Below are 18,772 nucleotides of genomic sequence, written 5' to 3' on the forward strand. Positions count from 1 at the left end.
GCACCCCGGCTCGAGGGTCTCCCTTGTCCCCTCCCTTTATCCTCACAGACCTCCTAAAATCTCTCTTGCATGTCCATTTCCATCTCGGCACCTGCTTCTCATAGCGTCCAAACCAACACAGGGATGCAAACCTCTTCTGTGTTGGCGCTGGCGACGGTGAGTGGGCTCCTCACTGCCCCGGGGGATTCTGGGTGCCTGCACCTGCCCAGGCCAACTTCTCTGTCCGGTTTGCTCTGATCTGTGCCTGGGGGTGCTCACCGGCCTCTCCCACAGCTGTTGGACTTGCTCCTTCCTGGGGCTAGTTTGTATTTTCACATGTTCTTGATGAGCCCAGCCAGGGCTCTGCATACTGTTAGCATTTCCAAAGACCTGGTGTGTGGGGGCGTGGCTGGGTCTCTGAGGGTGAGCAGGTGCACAAACAAGGGCCCTCCACAGGCAGTGGGCTTTGTAAAGAGTCAGCTTAGGGGGCCCCAGGGGGCACTTGAGGGGGTATCATGGGAAGAAGAACCAAGACAGTCTGAGCCAGGGCAGGGGGCGGAACCCCAGGCAGTGGGCGGGTCCAGGGAGAGGCAGGGTCTCTATTCCCAGAAAAGCAGCAGCTTTCAGAGGAGGGGGCCATGGGAGCCAGGGGTCTCTGATCGGGAGGGGCTCAGGCTGGGGACAAGACCGTCCTCCTGAGTCTGGCACCTGGTGATGTGGGCGATGCAGAAGGTCCTGTGGTCAGAGGCTCCGGGGTGTCGCCAAGGCCCCCACTCCTGCTCCTCACACCCCCACGGCCTCCCCTCCTCCTGGGTGATGGTGGACCCTCAACTGGCCCCTGAGCCTTGCCACAGGGAGGAAGTGAAGAGACAGGTCAGGGCCCTTCCTCCCGTGATGGCACGGGACCCCCTGGCATTGAAGAAGAGGCGGCCATAGGCCGAGGAGCCGGTTCTGCCTCCCGCTGCCGTCAGGCTGTGAGGAACAGAGGCTCTGGCCTGACAGCCGCGAGGAGCTGCCCCAGCAGAACCTCGGCAGTGAGGAAGCAGGTCCTTCCCCGGCCGGGCTTCAGGTGAGACCTCGCCGGGGGCCACACTTCAACCGCAGCCTCGAGAGCCGCGAGCGGTGCCCGACTCCTGACACAGAAGCCGGCCCCCAAGTGGGTGCTGTTTCAGCCGCAGTTGGGGGGACACTGGTACACGGCGTCAGAGGATGAACACGGCCCCCACATCTCTGATTTCACCACCAGCATAAAGATTCCCGCAGAAACCCCGAGCATCACCGCACAGCCGGCTCAGGGCCACAAAAACCACCAAAGCAAGGGCTCTGTGGGCGGTGGAGAGCAGGCACACGGCCTGACGGACCACGGGGGAGCTGCCACATCGGGCACGCACACAACCCCACCGCTTCAGGTCTCCCCAGCCCAGGACTCTGGACAAGGAGGGCGACCCCATCCTCAAAGGTCATTTTTTCTGGTTTCCTTTCTTTCTCTAAAGGATCAAAGACTTACAGAATCCACCATCGTTAAGAAAACCAAACTTGGGGCCGGCACTGTGGCATAGCAGGTAAAGCCCCGCCTGCAACGCCAGCATCCCATATGAGCACTGGTTCGAGTCCCGGCTGCTCCACATCCAATCCAACTCTCTCTAATGAATCTGGGGAAGCAGCGGAAGATGGGCCTAGTGCCTGGGCCCCTGCACCCATGTGGGAGCCCCGGATGAAACTCCTGGCTCCTGGCTTCAGCCTGGCTCAGCGCTGCCATTGTGGCTACTTGGGGAGTGAACCAGCAGATGGAGGACACAGCTCTCGCTCTCTCTCTCTCTCTAACTCTGACTTTCAAATAAACACACAAATCTTAAGCAGCAGAAGAAAGTGAAGCACACTCACCATGCCCAGGAAGATCATCTCCTCCTCTCTGTCTCGCTTGGTTTTCCTGCACTGACAGAAGCCTCGCCACACCTGGGGGCACAGACAGCACTTGTTAAACACACCAGACAGGAAGGGGCATCGCACGCTTTCCCCCTGTGGGTCACACACACCCTGGGGACGCTCAGTGCAGGCTGCGCCCGTGTGCGGGGAGCGTGGACTCCGCGGGGACCCCAGGTGGAATCGGCCGGGAAAGACCACCTCACGGGGATGACCCGCGGTTCTGCAGTGGGAAGGGCCTACGCGGGTTTCCTTGAAACTTCTGGACGGCAGACGTGGGAGGCTGGATCGCAGCGTAGGCCTCCGGGGTTTCGGCAGAAAAATGGCCAAAGTCACAACGGGGAAACAGAGCAACTGCCAAGGGCGCACTGAGCTTTGTGCCCCAAAGGGAAACTGCAGCCCACAGAGACCTGGTGGAAACCAGCGTCCCCTGCTCCCCTGCCCCACCCCACTCCAGCTGTGTCCACTGCCGTGGGTACCCTCGCCTCGTCTCACAAGAAGGGAGGGCCGGCCGGCGCCGTGGCTCAACAGGCTAATCCTCCGCCTTGCGGCGCCGGCACACCGGGTTCTAGTCCCGGTCAGGGCACCGATCCTGTCCCGGTTGCCCTGCTTCCAGGCCAGCTCTCTGCTGTGGCCAGGGAGTGCAGTGGAGGATGGCCCAAGTGCTTGGGCCCTGCACCCCATGGGAGACCAGGAGAAGCACCTGGCTCCTGCCATCGGAACAGCGCGGTGCGCCGGCCGCAGCACGCTACCGCGGCGGCCATTGGAGGGTGAACCAACGGCAAAAAGGAAGACCTTTCTCTCTGTCTCTCTCTCACTGTCCACTCTGCCTGTCAAAAAAAAAAAAAAATTAAAATTAAAAAAAAAAAAAAGAAGGGAGGGCCGTGCTGGGGTGCACCTGCTTCTTCCGGCTGCCGGCTATTAACCCTGTACCCCACTCTCCTCAGGTGGTCGAACACCTGGGTGGGAAATGTAATTTCACATCTTCGTTAAGGAGTTATGTTCCCCTGCATTTTAGCAACATTTCCAATAAGTACCCACAGTCTCGAAAAACAGCTGGATAAACTGCCCCATGTTTCACGACTGTCTAGAACACCAACTTTGAAACAGGACTGAGCGTGGTTCCCGGCCAGCCCCGGGGTGGACCTGGACGCCGCCCTCGGAGGTGGGATTCAGGGTTGGCCTCCTGCCCCGCCCCCACAGGGCACCTTCTGAATGCACAGGGCGGCGGCGCCTACGTCCACGGCCTTCTCGCTGAGCAGCTTGGCCTGCCTGGCCCGGCATTCCTGCAGGTAGATCTCCTTCATGAACAGCGCTCGGAGGCGGCCCTGCCGTGCCCGCTCGGCGATCTGGATGAACTTGACGGCCTCCTCCATGGGGATGACCTTTGCGACGTACCTCTGCAAAAGCAGGCCAGGAGCCAACCGTCAGGCACGCTGACAACAGCGGCGGGCCCAGCACGCCCCCTCAGGATTCCCCCTGCTGAGAAAGGGGAGGAGGCGCCCAAGGCCGCGCCCGGCTGGGGGCCCAAATCCCGGGACGCCATGGCTCTCCGCCCTCCGAGCACAGCACGTGTCGGCAGCTGGTGAATCAAGAAAGGCCACGAAAACGGATTGGATAAAAGTTGTAACTGCCGTGGCCGGCGATGTGGCACAGCGGGTTAACGCCCTGGCCTGAAGCGCCGGCATCCCATATGAGCGCCGGTTCTGGTCCCGGCTGCTCCACTTTCGATCCAGCTCTCTGCTGTGGCTTGGGATAGCAGTGGAGGAGGGCCCAGGTCCTTGGGCCCCTGCACCCGCATGGGAGACCAGGAAGACGCTCCTGGCTCCTGGCTTCGGATCAGCCCAGCTCCAGCTGTTGCAGCCAATTGGGGAGTGAACCAGCAGATGGAAGACCTCTCTCTCTCTCTCTCTCCTTCTCCTCTCTTTGTGCAACTCTGACTCTCAAGTAAAAAATAAATAAATCTGTCCGGCGCCGCGGCTCACTAGGCTAATCTTCCGCCTTGTGGCGCTGGCATACCGGGTTCTAGTCCCGGTCGGGGCACCGATCCTGTCCTGGTTGCCCCTCTTCCAGGCCAGCTCTCTGCTGTGGCCAGGGAGTGCAGTGGAGGATGGCCCAAGTGCTTGGGCCCTGCACCCCATGGGAGACCAGGAGAAGCACCTGGTTCCTGCCTTCGGATCAGCACGGTGCGCCGGCCGCAGCACGCCAGCCACGGCGGCCATTGGAGGGTGAACCAACGGCAAAAGGAAGACCTTTCTCTCTGTCTCTCTCTCACTGTCCACTCTGCCTGTCAAAAAATAAATAAATAAATAAATCTTTAAAAAAAAGTTGTAATTGCCATTGATAGCTTATTAATAAGCAGAAACAGAACCTAAAAACTCATCTCCAACAAAGTGTTTGAAATTCTAAATATGCATGAAGCAAAATGCTGAGTTTAAAACCCAGTATATTTTCGGAGTATTTAATTTCATACATGCTTTTCACCCAGGCTGTCAAACCTGAAAACACACCAGGGCTCACGCCATCCAGTGTCTTCGGAGTCTCAGCTGGGGCGTGGCCGACCAGGGGAGGGGAGGGGCTGTGCAAGGGCCCGGCGTGCACGGAGGCCTGTGTGAGCCCTGAGCAGGCTGGGGGCGAGGCCCCACCACTGCCTCTGCAGGGAGGGGGCAGCCGTGTGCCAGGCTCTGGGGCAAGTTCACGCATGGACAGAGGCAGCAGGGCAGCTCGCTTGCACCAGAAAACTCCACACGCCCCCCCCCACCCGCAGCCTTGGCACTGACTTCCAGGCCTCCGTACTTCAAGGGGGAAGGGGCACAGGAAGGGGAGGTCAGGTGGAGCTGGTGGGGTCAGGACGCCGCATGTGTGAACCATCTGCACAGGTGGGTGTGGGAGGGGAAGAGCAAGCTCTCCCTCCAGCACCGGGCACGCCGATGCACAATGAGAGCCAGGACTGAGCTGGCTACACAGCTGTGCCCTGCCCGTGCCCTGGGGCAGGCGGATGGCACACCTTTCCCCAGCCATCCCTGGCACAGTCAGTATCTTCTTTAACACCGTGACCAGGCTGGCAGTACCCACCAGGGTCTGAAGATCACACATGCCATCCGTCCCGCTCCCTGGGCACCCCATTCTGCACCTGCCGTCACCACCAGTGGCCCTTCGCTCTGGGGTGCCCCCTGTGACGGCCAATTCTGCACTCCTGCTTGGGCCGTGAGGACCAGCCAGGGAGTGGAACGCTCAGACCGCGGGCAGTGAGGGGGCCCTGAACTGTAGGCGGAGCCGGCAGAGGCTGGCTGGGCAGTGCCACGTGGAAAGGATGCCCCCCTCCCCCCAGGAGGCTGCACGGGAAAGAGATGCACGGACCAGGAGCCGGGAAGGAGAGTCAGGGCCAACAGGAAGAAGGGGCAGCCGCACGGGTTCTGGGGCCCGGAGGCAGGGGCCACAGAGAGAACCGGCTGGGGGCAGGGACTTTCAGGAGGTGTCCTCCTTGGCCCCACAGTCCTCCTCGGTCACTCAGCTTCAAGCAACGTCAATCGTCGGTTTTAGAAAGGGCACTCATTTTCAAGTTGCTAAGCCAGGCCGGCACCTAAGAGCTACGTAAGAACGGCTCTGAGCTGCTACCTTGAGTGAGGTGAAGGAAAGTCCAACAGAACCGAGAGAGAGAGTGAACTCAGTCTAAGAGACAGCAATCCACGCGGCACCAGGAACACTGGCTAACAGTACGCGACTTCCTGTGGACGGGCTAGGACGGCCCGAGCAGGGACGGGCGCCTCGCTCCTCACGCCGAGAGTGACCCAGCGTCTCTCGCCCGGCAAGCAGCAGCCGAGAGCGGTTCTAGCGACTAGGAAATGTTTGCCAACAGGAGATACAAACCACGTCGGCGGCGTCCAGGCCACAGCTGGCTAATATCTGAGCAAGGATTTTCTCTCTTCCTTTTATCACCTCCAACTTCTCCTTCAGAAAGTACTTGGGGATGGGAATATCTAGTTGTTGCTGGAGAAGAGAAAGAACAAGCAGGACTCAGACCACTTAAAATACACACGGACTGCACGTCAGGCACTGGCCCTCCTCCCGCCGTCACGGAGGGGACGCGAGGCTCGCACCCGGGGGCAGACACGGACACAGCCAAGGGCAGCGTCACGCTCCTGTCCCTGGTTTTAATCATGATGGCAGTTTCTATCAATGAGGCCTCAACCATGCCACGATTATTTCCCACGGACACACAGGGTAGGGGTGCTGCTACGGAAGCCCAGGGTGGGGGTGCTGTGGGATGTTTGCGACAGGGTCCAGTACCCTGTCCTGTCAGTCCTGGGCAGATGCCATGGTGTCAGGAAGACCCCAGGGCCTGCGCGCCCCACACTGAGGGGCCCACACCTTGACCGTGGTGGCGTGGTGCCCTTGAGGGATGGCTGAAGCCTCAGGCCACCCAGCAGCCAGCGAGCCCGTCCAGAAAGTCTGCCTGCACAACAAAACTCGGCGCAAACCCCAGCCGCGTACGTACGGGTGCCAACTTCAGATCCTGCAAGATGTCGTCAAAATAGTGGAACTCGGTGAGCTCCAACTCCACCATCTCGTTCTTGAGCTCCAGGACGCGGCCCATCACGCCGTCCAGCACCCTGCGGATCAGAATGCGCTTCTGCGGGTGGACGACCTGGTCGTAGATGTTCTCCAGGTTCCCGAAGATCTGCACGTACTTGATGTAGAAGGTGGCTAACATCTGGAAGATCAGCACCGGGTTGCTCTGCGGCTCCGCCGTCTTCTGAGACTCCTTGTGAAGCAAGGAACTGAGGGCATCCTGGGTCTGGTGCCACATCTTATTATACATCCTGAGGGGAGACGGGCACGGGGGAGAAGCAGCAAATCTAAGTCACTCTGGAAAGCACGCACGCAGGACACCTGGCACGCGAAGATACAACGGGGAGGGAGGGGGAGCCGAGAGCACGCACGTGGCTCAATTCATGTCCTGGTTTGGTGCACGTGTGGTTTTGGGTATGGCCGCTGCTATTGCCATCAAATAAACAGCTTAGACAGCCTTCGCTCTAGAAGTTTTAGTTGTTCCTGAATATACCTGTGACGCCAGCATTGAACATACCCACTTACACGACGAAGTTGTTGGTATCTGGAGTAATCAACCGATTGGCCCATGCGTGCCGTTGGTGGAGTGCTAGTTGGAACAATGCAAAGCTGAACTTGAGCACGCCCTGTGATGGATCAGTTGGACCCTAGAGGAGCTCTTGTAACTATGCCCCGAGACTGAACACAGCAGTATTTTTTATAATAGCCAAACCGTGGAGATAACTCACACATCCATTAAGGAGAGAACGGATAAATACATGGTAGTGTACTTGCCGATGGATATTACACAGCCATGAAAAATGAGTGGATGAACTCAGCCAAAGGCAAAACCTCCAGCCCCAGAATCACAACCTAGTATGGCCTGTGTCCCTCCAGTGGGCTGATGGCCTGCGTCCTCCAGTGGGCTGATGGCCTGTGTCCCTCCAGAGGGCTGATGGCCTGTGTCCCTCCAGTGGGCTGATGGCCTGTGTCCCTCCAGTGGGCTGATGGCCTGCATCCTCCAGTGGGCTGATGGCCTGTGTCCCTCCAGTGGGCTGATGGCCTGCGTCCTCCAGTGGGCTGATGGCCTGCGTCCTCCAGTGGGCTGGGTCAGCAGACACAGAGCCAGGGAGCAGGAGAGGAGTGTGATGGAGGAACAGTGCCCGACTCTCAGGGAGACGCTGCCACACGCCCAGCAGATGCCCTGTCTGTGGGCAGCACGAGACCCTGTACCCGAGGATTCCACGTCCTGCCCTTGTCACACACAGCTGTGACAATGGCTAATGTACGACACAGAAGTCAGGTGCAGTAAGATTAACCAGCCACCAACCACACAACTCCGACAGTGTTAGTGGCGTCAAGGTTACGTGAATGTTCCCTCTCTCTCTCTCTCCCTCTCTCCCTCTCTCTCTCTCACACACACACATCTTATCGTATGGCTCTCTCCCTTCCTTTCCCTGGCTGACGGCCAGACCTGACCACAGCAGGGAACCGTGGATGGCAGGGACGGCTCCCGTGCTCCCCGGGGTGGGGCAGCGAAGCCACAGGTGCACCCACTGCCGGCTCCGGGTGGCAGAGCCCTGAAGCCATCCCTGCTGGCTTCCCCGGACGCTGCCCGCACCTCTGTCTTGGGGCTTTCATTACTGGGAGCCGCTCTCCTGCCGGGACCCTTACGGAGATAAGCACTGACACCCCCCCACCATGTGAGGAATTTCGACAGAGTGTCTGGGAAGGGGCTTCCACGGGGTGGTTGTGCAGGGCTGGCACCGCTGCTTCCCTTGGGATGAGGGAGACCTGCAATGTTGGCGTCTCTCTGCACCATTGTCCCCTCAGCTAAGGGACAAGGGCAACCCCCTCCCTGGCTGCACAGGGAGGGGGCCGAGCTGGCCAAGAACTGTCCCCTCCTCCTGGCCACCAGCCTGGCTCTCGCTCCCAGCATCCCCGCGCCCAGCTGGCCTGGCCGTGCCACCCTCTGCGGGGCTGGGAGCACCTTGGCTCCTTTCTCCCTGGGGTGCAAGACGTCGGCGGTCTCAACCCCGAACAGTGGGGGACAATGACTCCTCCACTTGTAGCCCCCCGGCAGGACTGTGCCCCCCTCCCCTCATCCCAGGCCCAGCTCTGCCCTGGTTCTACCTCCGCTCATCCACACCTGCTCTCCCTCCTATCTTCTCTTTTAAATTTTTTAATGAATTAAGTCAATTTTCACTTTGTTTGAAAAGCAGAGAGACAGAGAGATCTTTCATCCACTGGTTCAGTCCCCGAAAGCCTGCGATAGCCCGGGCCGAGCCAGGCTGACTGTGTGGGTCTCCCAGGTGCACGTGCGCCACCACCTGCTGCCGCCCAGGTGCACCCCAGCAGGGAGCTGGGGCTCCAGGCAGCCCTGTGACAGGGGAGGCGGGCGTCCAGGTCCTGACTGAGCACGGAAGTGCACGCCCTCCCTCTGTTCTCCACATCTCTGGTCAGACGCTCAAATATCCTCTCTGCCTTGCAGGTCTGAGCCTCTTAAGTTCTTTACTGCAGCCTGAGGCAACTCAGGAGGAAGTAGGGACAAAGATTCCCACTCAACCCTCACCCTAAACCTCCCCTGCTTAGGCACCACCTGCTGCCACTCCCTAGCCCCGCCCACCCTGGGGGACAAATCCCCAGCCCTCCTCAGCCCCTCCCACCTGAGGGACAAATCCCCAGCCCTCCTCAGCCCCACCCACCCTGGGGGACAAATCCACAGCCTTCCTCAGCCCCGCCCACTCTGGGGGACAAATCCTCAGTCTTCCTCAGCCCCGCCCACCCTGGGGACAAATCCCCAGCCTTCCTCAGCTCCACCCACCATGGGGACAAATCCCCAGCCTCCCCTAGCCCCGCCCACCTGGGGGACAAACAGTCACAGCCGATCACTGGAGCAATGGCCAGGCGCTTGCCTCACCCTCCTGGCCAAGAATTAGAGTCGCAATCCTCAGGGGAACAACCCTTGACGAGGCCGGAGCTGACAGTCCCTTGAATTTACACATCGTCAGTCACTGTTCTAAAGGTTTTACCTACAGTCGCTCCCGCGATCCCACAACACAACCTCCACGTGGGTAACGGCAACCACCCCGTCTACCGGCGAGGCGACAGGCATGGAGAAGCCACTGCCGGAAATCCTCCTCTTCCAAAGCAGGATTCCCCACTCAGCGGTCAGCACCAGAATTCGCACTCTGAACAGTCAATCTGACCGCCTCCGGGTCTCCGCCTGACCTCTTCCTGCCCATCAAGAAGAAAGACGACGGGAAGGAGGAGCCACACCCAAAGAGGTCCAGACGAGAGGGACGACACCGCAAGACGCGCTCCCTGCCCTCAGCACCCCACAAGACGCGCTCCCTGCCCTCAGCACCCCGTGGAGCGAGCTGCTGTCTCGGGCACCCCTTTCTGACCCTGGCACTGGGGTTTCCAAAACTTAGCAAAACCGAGAAGGTGTGCTCACAGAGGAGCACCCTGCAGCATGACCCTATTACGTAAAGAGAACACTACTGCTCAGAACCCAGCCTCCACGGAGGCCCTGGGCATCGCAGCCCTGGCCGAACCCCCGGACTGGTCACCCGTGTCTCTGACCAGGGCCAACGGTCACCACATCCCGCAAAAGAACACACACAAGGAACGCGACACACCTGACGCCTCTTCAGAGCCCCCAGCGCCCCCCAGCGTCCGGCAGCCCTGGGCCGGCTCTGCCTCAAGGACAGGCAAACGGGGGAGGGCCATGGGGGCATGAGAGCAGCTCCCGGGGGCCAGGCGGGCCCTGCACAGCAGCAAGGGGGCTCTCTCCGCCCTGCCTGCAGGACTGTGAAGGGGCCCAAGGAGCTGGGCACGGCGCTGGTTTACCAGAACCCGCACTACTGGAATCCGAGAAGGGACGGTCACCTGGACCGCAGAGGGGGCAGGAGCGCCACCCACCAACGGGGACAGGTGCTCCCAGGGTCGTGGGGATGGACCACGGCTGGGGGCTGGGCCTGGCAGGGTAACACTAAAGGGGGAAAGCACGGGCAGATCTGGCGTAGAGCTGAGTGGAAATTCCACTTAGCAAGCAGAACACAGTGTCAGATCAAAGGGAACCGGGAGGGCTCACCCAGGAGCGCCTGTAGCTCCCCACGAAGCCCAGCGTGACCACCTGCGCCGACAGAACAGAAAACGGGGGCCCATTTCCACAGTTGCCAAGGGGGGTGCTCAATGCACTTTTAAAGAAAGGTTTATTGTTTATTTTCTCACTCACTTATTTGAAAGGCAGACTGACATGATTTTTTAAAATTTATTATTTATTTCTTTGAAAGGCACAGTTACAGGGAGAGATCTTCCCTCTGCTGGTTCACTCCAAATGGTCACAATGGCCACAGGTGGGCCAGGCAGAAGCCAGGAGCCAGGAGCTTCTTTCAGGTCTCCCACACGGGTGCAGGGGCCCAAGTACTTAGACCATCCTCTGCTGCTTTCCCAGGCGCATAAGCAGGGAGCTGGATTGGAAGTGGAGCAGCCAGGACTCCAACTGGAGCCCATATGAGACACCAATACTACAGGTGGAGGCTAAACTGTCTATGCCACAGTGCCAGCCCCAAAAGTGATCTTCTATCCACTGGTTTACTCCCCAAATGCCAGCAACAGCCAGGGTTGCAGCCTGGAGCTCCATCTGGGTCTCCCATGTGGGTGGCAATGGCCCAAATACATGGGTCATCATCTGCTGCCTTCCCAGGTGCACTGGCAGGGAGCTGGACAGGAAGAGGAGCAACCAAGACTCCACTGGCACTCAGATAGCGAACGGGCATAGTAAGTGCTGGCTTAACCTGCTCAGCCGTGATGCCCACTGCTGGCTACGGCACACGCAGCAGGACAGGCTTGGGCAAAACACCAAACACCGAGGAGCAAATGCTCCAACCTCTTCAATGCAGAAATGCGAGGAACACCCCTCCAGAGAGAGAGAAAGAGAACCAGGGAGCTGTGCAGGGGACCAACGCAAAACACGCCAGTACCACTGCGTGCGTGAAATCCCAGGAAATCCGAACCCACGCGTCCCTCAGCACAGCAAAGCTGCGGCGCTCAGCCCAAGCCCACAAAGCCACGTGCAGACACCTCACGCATAACACCAATGAACAGGGTGGGAGTCGGCGGCCGCTGAAGAGAATTCTAGAATGCAGCAAGTGAGAAAAGCAGGAGGCAGAATGTGCTTCTGCCCCAAACGACAAGAGAGAGCCCGCGCCCCTGCGAGTGACCTGCAGAGCGGACGTTACCAAGAACACGGCCCAAACAGACTGGAGACGACAGCAGATCCAGGTGTGATGTTTCAATGTGGGAGAACAGGTAGATAAAAAAGATGAAGGTACCCTAGGGGCCTGCCCGACATTTATCTCCGCCCACCCTCCCGGGAAGTCTGCATGTGGAATGACAGGACCCCCACCGGGAAGACCCAAACCCACCAAGAGCAGGGAGACTCCAGCTTCCACGGGGGCCTGGCGGGATGGGGCACACCTGGCGCTCAAGGTCGATTCCGCCCTGGGCAGAGTCGTGCTGCCCCAGGTCAGGCAGGGTTTCAAAGCGGCAGGAAGCCCCGGCGGCAGGGCAGAGCTGACCCCGACCTGGAACTTCTCAGCAGAGACAGCCCCGGGGCGGGCGCTGGCCAGGTCCTGCCCTTGGAGCTGCAGCCTCTTCCCCACCTCTGGGTTTCCAGGGACTGCAGACTGGGGAGGGCAGGCAGGGCGCTGTCCGCGGCTGGGGAGCGCCTGGGTGCTGCGTCTTCCCCTGCTTCCTAGGGGCTGGGAGCCCCTCTCTCCGAGGCATGGTCTCTGGCTCCCTGCCTTCTAGCACCCCTGCTGTGACCACAGCCACCACCCACCAGCGCATCTCTTGCTGGACTGCAGGGACCTGACCACCCCAGCTGGGCCACACCAGCCCCTGGAGACCCCTCCCTCTAGGGGCCAGTCTGGGTGTGAGCCCCGCCTCTGGCCACCCCACAGCCTCGGCACCCCCCACCACAGCAGGTGTCTGTGAGGACAACGTGGGACAGGCACGCGGCGAGACGTCTTGGTGAGGGCTTCGGGGCCGCTGTACCTAGCGCACATGGCGCCAAGCCCCCCCCTCCAGGCGCACGGCCCTGGTTTTCAGCGTGTTTGCTGAGCTGCGCGCCCATCAGCACTAATTCCAGACTGCTTCCATCACCCCCAGAGAGACCTGGCGCGGTCGCTCCCCAGCCCCAGCCCTCCCCACCCTTGGCAACTGCTAATTGGATTTCTGCATCTATTTTCAAGGGTGGGGAGCCTTCTGCTGCCAGGGGTCACTTGGATCGTCATCACAGCACTCGAGGCCACACAAAATTACCGACCTAAAAATCAGCGCGCTGTGGATATATTAAATTTCAAGTCTTGCCTGAGGTTGCCTTGGCAGGGCCAGGCCAAATGACTTCATAGGCCGCGGGTCCCAAATGTTCTCCATCTCATGACACGCAAAGACACTGCCCAGCTGTTTATCTGGCTACGTCAAGTTCAACCCACCACGGACTGAAACCACGCCTGAAAATGTCTTCAGTGTATCTAAGCCACCTGACGCCACAGCTCAGCAAACAGTGCATGCCACAGCCCTGGTCACTTCCGCTCCCGGCCGCGGGGCTCACCGCACTGCCCAGGGCCCGGGACACTCCGCTGCATGCCGCTTGCCCGGGGAAAGACCAAGTTCAAGATCCAGTTTCTGTGGAACACACGCTTCTTTTTCCCCCATAAACAGTCGGAAACCCCTAGGTCAGACCACGGCAAACGGGGCGCTGCCTGTGAACGGGCTGGTGTGACAGGTGGCCCCAGTGGCCGCCTCCTCTCGCCAGGAGTCTAAAGCCCGCAGGTCGCAGCAGGGATCAGAGCTCCAGCTCTCGGTGCGGCTGTCCTCCAATGCACACATACTACATCTTTTGTGTCTCCATCCGCTCCTCGGATGTGGACATTGGGTCCCTCACGCACTGTAGGCACTGCTGTTCGGTGTGGGTGTGGACGTGGGTTCTTATGTCCGTGGGTATTGGAAGGTGGGCGCCAAAGGCACAGGCGTGGTGAGTTGACCACAGACGCCGCCTCCTGCAGCAGCTCAGCCTGCAGGCCCCTGACCTCCACCAGGCCACCCAGCGGCTGGGTGGGAGATGACAGCGCCCACACACCCCCAGGGAGTCTGGGAGCCCGGTGAGCGAAGGCCGGGTTTGGTCCCTGAGGCTGCTCGGCGCTTTGTAGGAGTGCGTGACTGCTTCCAGACCTGAGCCACAGATGTTCCAGGGGCTGTGGGTGGAGGGGACTGGACCCGACAGCGGAGGAAGACCAGGCTTCTACAGACGGCTAGTTCTCCCCACGGAGGGCGGCCCGGGGACCCGGTGCTAACTCTCCCCAGGGACCCAGTGCTAACTCTCCCCAGGGAGGGCAGGCCTGGGGACCTGGTGCTAACTCTCCCTACGGAGGGCGGCCCGGGGACCTGGTGCTAACTCTCCCCATAGGGGGTGGCCTGGGGACCCGGTGCTAACTCTCCCCAGGGACCCAGTGCTAACTCTCCCCAGGGAGGGCAGGCCTGGGGACCCAGCGCTAATTCTCCCCATGGAGGGCGGCCCGGGGACCTGGTGTTAACTCTCCCCACGGAGGGCGGCCTGGGGACCTGGTGTTAACTCTCCCCACGGAGGGCGGCCTGGGGATCTGGTGCTAACTCTCCCCAGGGACCCAGTGCTAACTCTCCCCAGGGAGGGCAGGCCTGGGGACCTGGTGCTAACTCTCCCCACGGAGGGCGGCCCGGGGACCCGGTGCTAACTCTCCCCAGGGAGGGCAGGCCTGGGGACCTGGTGCTAACTCTCCCCACGGAGGGCGGCCCGGGGACCCGGTGCTAACTCTCCCCAGGGAGGGTGGGCCTGGGGACCTGGTGCTAACTCACCACAGAGGGCGGTTGGGAGCACAGGTACCTGGTGCTTCCTGCGGGGACCTGAGCACTGCCCGGGGGGGGGGGGGGGGTGCCCTCCAAGCTGTCCCAATCACCACAAAGCCTTCTGCTTCCTGCAGCGTCCTCTGGGCTCTCCCCGCTCCGGAACACCCCCTGCCCTCCGCCTGCCGCTCCCAGCCCTCCTGACCCTGGCTGTGGCGCTGGGTCAAGTGGCCTCTTTGCCCTTCATGCAAATCCCAGGCCCCCTCGCCCGTCCAATCCCACGGCACAGGTGCTCACACCACTGCCCTGAGCTCCCAGCAGCCACCCAGACCAGTGCAGCCTCTGCCCTCCCACCTGTCCCTGGTGCTGATGCTGAGCCCCCGCCGGGCCCCAGGCACTCACATCAAGGACTCCTCCAGGTCCCCTCCTCCTCCTCCTAGGTCCCCCCCCCCTCCTCCAGGTCCCCTCCTCCTCCTCCTCCTCCAGGTCTCCTCTTCCTCCCCCCAGTCCCCTCCTCCTCCTCCTCCAGGTCTCCTCCTCCTCCTCCAGGTCCCCTCCTCCTCCTCCCAGGTCCCCTCCCCCCCCCCTCCTCCTCCTCCTCCCAGGTCCCCTCCTCCCCCTCCTCCTCCCAGGTCCCCTCCTCCCCCTCCTCCTCCTCCTCCCAGGTCCCCTCCTCCCCCCCCTCCTCCTCCTGCTCCCAGGTCCCCTCCTCCTCCTCCTCCCAGGTCCCCTCCTCCTCCTCCCCCTCCTCCCAGGTCCCCTCCTCCCCCCCCTCCTCCTCCTGCTCCCAGGTCCCCTCCTCCTCCTCCTCCCAGGTCCCCTCCTCCTCCTCCCCCTCCTCCCAGGTCCCCTCCTCCTCCTCCTCCTCCTCCTCCCAGGTCCCCTCCTCCTCCTCCTCCTCCCAGGTCCCCTCCTCCTCCTCCTCCCAGGTCCCCTCCTCCTCCTCCTCCTCTCCCTCCTCCTCCCCCTCCTCCCTGGTCCCCTCCTCCTCCTCCTCCTCCTCCTCCCAGGTCCCCCCCCTCCTCCCAGGTCCCCTCCTCCTCCTCCTCCCCCTCCCCCTCCTCCTCCTCCCAGGTCCCCTCCTCCCCCTCCTCCTCCTCCTCCTCCTGCTCCCAGGTCCCCTCCTCCCCCTCCTCCTCCTCCTCCTCCTGCTCCCAGGTCCCCTCCTCCTCCTCCCAGGTCCCCTCCTCCTCCTCCTCCCAGGTCCCCTCCTCCTCCTCCTCCTCCTCCTCCCAGGTCCCCTCCTCCTCCTCCTCCTCCCAGGTCCCCTCCTCCCCCTCCTCCTCCCAGGTCCCCTCCTCCCCCTCCTCCTCATCCTCCTCCTGCTCCCAGGTCCCCTCCTCCTCCTCCTCCCAGGTCCCCTCCTCCCCCTCCTCCTCCTCCTCCTCCTCCTCCTCCCAGGTCCCCTCCTCCTCCTCCCCCTCCTCCCAGGTCCCCTCCTCCTCCTCCTCCTCCTCCTCCCAGGTCCCCTCCTCCTCCTCCTCCTCCCAGGTCCCCTCCTCCTCCTCCTCCCAGGTCCCCTCCTCCTCCTCCTCCTCTCCCTCCTCCTCCCCCTCCTCCCTGGTCCCCTCCTCCTCCTCCTCCTCCTCCTCCCAGGTCCCCCCCCTCCTCCCAGGTCCCCTCCTCCTCCTCCTCCCCCTCCCCCTCCTCCTCCTCCCAGGTCCCCTCCTCCCCCTCCTCCTCCTCCTCCTCCTGCTCCCAGGTCCCCTCCTCCCCCTCCTCCTCCTCCTCCTCCTGCTCCCAGGTCCCCTCCTCCTCCTCCCAGGTCCCCTCCTCCTCCTCCTCCCAGGTCCCCTCCTCCTCCTCCTCCTCCTCCTCCCAGGTCCCCTCCTCCTCCTCCTCCTCCCAGGTCCCCTCCTCCCCCTCCTCCTCCCAGGTCCCCTCCTCCCCCTCCTCCTCATCCTCCTCCTGCTCCCAGGTCCCCTCCTCCTCCTCCTCCCAGGTCCCCTCCTCCCCCTCCTCCTCCTCCTCCTCCTCCTCCTCCCAGGTCCCCCCCCCCCCCAGGTCCCCTCTTCCTCCTCCTCCCCCTCCCCCTCCTCCTCCTCCTCCTCCCAGGTCCCCTCCTCCCCCTCCTCCTCCTCCTCCTCCCAGGTCCCCTCCTCCCCCTCCTCCTCCTCCTCCCAGGTCCCCTCCTCCCCCTTCTCCTCCTCCTCCCAGGTCCCCTCCTCCTCCTCCTCCTCCACCTCCTCCCAGGTCCCCTCCTCCTCCTCCTCCTCCCAGGTCCCCTCCTCCTCCTCCTCCTCCACCTCCTCCCAGGTCCCCTCCTCCTCCTCCTCCTCCCAGGTCCCCTCCTCCCCCTCCTCCCTGGTCCCCTCCTCCCTGGTCCCCTCCTCTTCCTCCTCCTCCCAGGTCCCCTCCTCCTCCTCCCCCTCCTCCTCCCAGGTCCCCTCCTCCTCCTCCTCCTCTCCTCCCAGGTCCCCTCCTCCTCCTCCTCCCAGGTCCCCCCCCTCCTCCCAGGTCCCCTCCTCCTCCTCCTCCTCCTCCCAGGTCCCCTCCTCCTCCTCTCCCTCCTCCTCCCCCTCCTCCCTGGTCCCCTCCTCCTCCTCCTCCTCCCAGGTCCCCCCCCCTCCTCCCAGGTCCCCTCCTCCTCCTCCTCCCCCTCCTCCTCCTCCCAAGTCCCCTCCTCCTCCGTGTCCTCTGCCTCACACTGGCCATTTCCTTCCGCAAACAAACACACTATTGTGTCCTGCCTTGGGAAGGCGTCTGTCCAGGACCCTCGGCCTCTGCCACCCCGGTCTTTCCTTTGCAGCCAAGCCCCTGGAGAGGGCTCCCCGCAGTCCGCTGGCGGATCTTCCCGCGCCATGGTCCGCTGACCAGCTCCGCGAGGCCACATGGCGGCTCCTGGTCCTGTCCTGCGCGTCCCCGCAGCTCTGGAGCGAGCCCCCCTCTCCGAGAGCACCATTTCCTTCTCCGCCCGATTTGGCGTCTTCCTCCCCAGGTGTCTCCTCTCCCCCCACCTCTCGCGGGGGTCCCGTCCCTTGTCCCACCTGTCCTCACTCCGTGTCACAAACACGTGTCCAACGGCCGTGCTGTTTGCGTGTCCCATTGGTCCTCCTTCCTGGACTCAAAGACCCGGACGCTCCACTGCCTTCTTGCCCCTCCCTCCCCCCTGACCCCTGCCCCTCCGCAGATCACAAACCCAACTTCCAGGCTCCCCACCCCCAGCCCCTGACCGCTGTGGCCGGGGTCACTGGGGCCGGTGCTGTGCTGCCGCAGGGCAAGGCCCAAAGCCGCACCTGACACACCAGCATCCCCACCGTGTGGTGCTGCCAGATCCGGGTCCCTGCTACCGCGTCTGGGGGGGGGGGGGGGCACAGGGACCAGCCCAAGTACCTGGGCCCCTGCCACCCACGGGGGCGCCAGGAGGGAGGTCCAGGCTCCTGGCTTCAGCGTGGCCATCTGGGAAGCGAACCAGCGGATGGAAGATGGATGGATGGATCCATCTCTCCGTCTCTGCCTTTAAATAAACAACTCACGGGACCCAGGGCCCCTGATGGCGCCGTCTAGACGAGGCGCGAGCCTCCCTCTTTGTGCCTTAGCTTTCCCGTCCGTAAAATGGAAATACTGAGATGCCCCTGTCCGGGAGGCAGCGAAGGAGCCCCCACTCGCCGGCCCCTCCCCAGGAACCCGCAAGGGCAGGCAGCCCAGGCCCCCGCGCGTTCGCCAGCGGGCGCTCAGGCCGGGAGGCCGCAGGGCACCCCAGAGCGGGGCGCAGGGGTCTTCGCGGGCCAGCCCCGCACGGCAGCGCTGCGGGCCGCAGGCTTGCGGTGTTCCGGGCTCCCGGGCTAGCACCTGCGTCAGCTCCCGCTGGCCCAGACCCTCGACCGCGGCCGCTGCCTCTTCCGGGACCGGACTCTGGGACCCCCGGTAGGGGTGGGGCGCCCCCCGCCGCACAGGGGTGGGCAGGGCGCGGCCGGCGTGCAGGGCAGCCATATCCCGGGCCTCGGACCCCGGCTCGCACCGAGGCGGTTCAGGCCACCAGGAGCGCGGAGGCGGCCGGGGTGGGGGAGAGGGCGGGGCGCAGGTGGCCGGCGTCCGGCTCGGGCACGCCCTCCCGCGGCCACGGCCCGGGGCCCGCCACTTACGCGTTCGACATGGCTGGCTACTTCCCCTCTTCCCCTCGCCCGCCGGGAAGCTCCTGCTGGGGTCTGCGGCGGCCGCCGGGTGCGGGGCTGCGGCAGCGGCACGAACGCCCGGAGGGAAAGGCGCGCGCAGGCACACAGCGCGGGCTTCTCTCCTTCCCCGCCGCGTCCGAATCTCGCTGCGGCCACCAGAGCCGGCCGGAGGCGGCCTTAGCAACCGAGACGCCACGCGTGCGCAGTGCTGCTCCGCGGGGGCCTCGCGGACGCCCCCCGCCCCCGGCGCGCTTTGCGCCTGCGCCGCCGCCTCCGGTTTCCTTGGCAACCGCGCGGGACGCCGCGGAGAGGGG

General features: G+C 62.9%; 1 protein-coding gene across 1 annotated transcript in view; it reads right to left on the reverse strand.

Annotated features, from left to right (window-relative positions):
- IQCA1 (IQ motif containing with AAA domain 1) overlaps positions 1-18,507 on the reverse strand; it is a 156,388-nt gene extending 137,881 nt beyond the window's left edge. Inside the window, exons 1-5 of the mRNA XM_062202570.1 lie at positions 18,429-18,507; positions 6,401-6,725; positions 5,773-5,892; positions 3,111-3,302; positions 1,864-1,935 (exon numbers count right to left, since the gene is read on the reverse strand). Of these exons, the coding sequence (XP_062058554.1) occupies positions 1,864-1,935; positions 3,111-3,302; positions 5,773-5,892; positions 6,401-6,725; positions 18,429-18,439 (720 nt within the window). The 5' untranslated portion in view covers positions 18,440-18,507. The remainder of the gene's footprint in view (positions 1-1,863; positions 1,936-3,110; positions 3,303-5,772; positions 5,893-6,400; positions 6,726-18,428) is intronic.
- Between the last annotated feature and the right edge of the window lie 265 nt (positions 18,508-18,772).

This window comes from Lepus europaeus, chromosome 1 (assembly GCF_033115175.1).
Source record: "Lepus europaeus isolate LE1 chromosome 1, mLepTim1.pri, whole genome shotgun sequence".
Taxonomy (NCBI): Eukaryota; Metazoa; Chordata; class Mammalia; order Lagomorpha; family Leporidae; genus Lepus; species Lepus europaeus.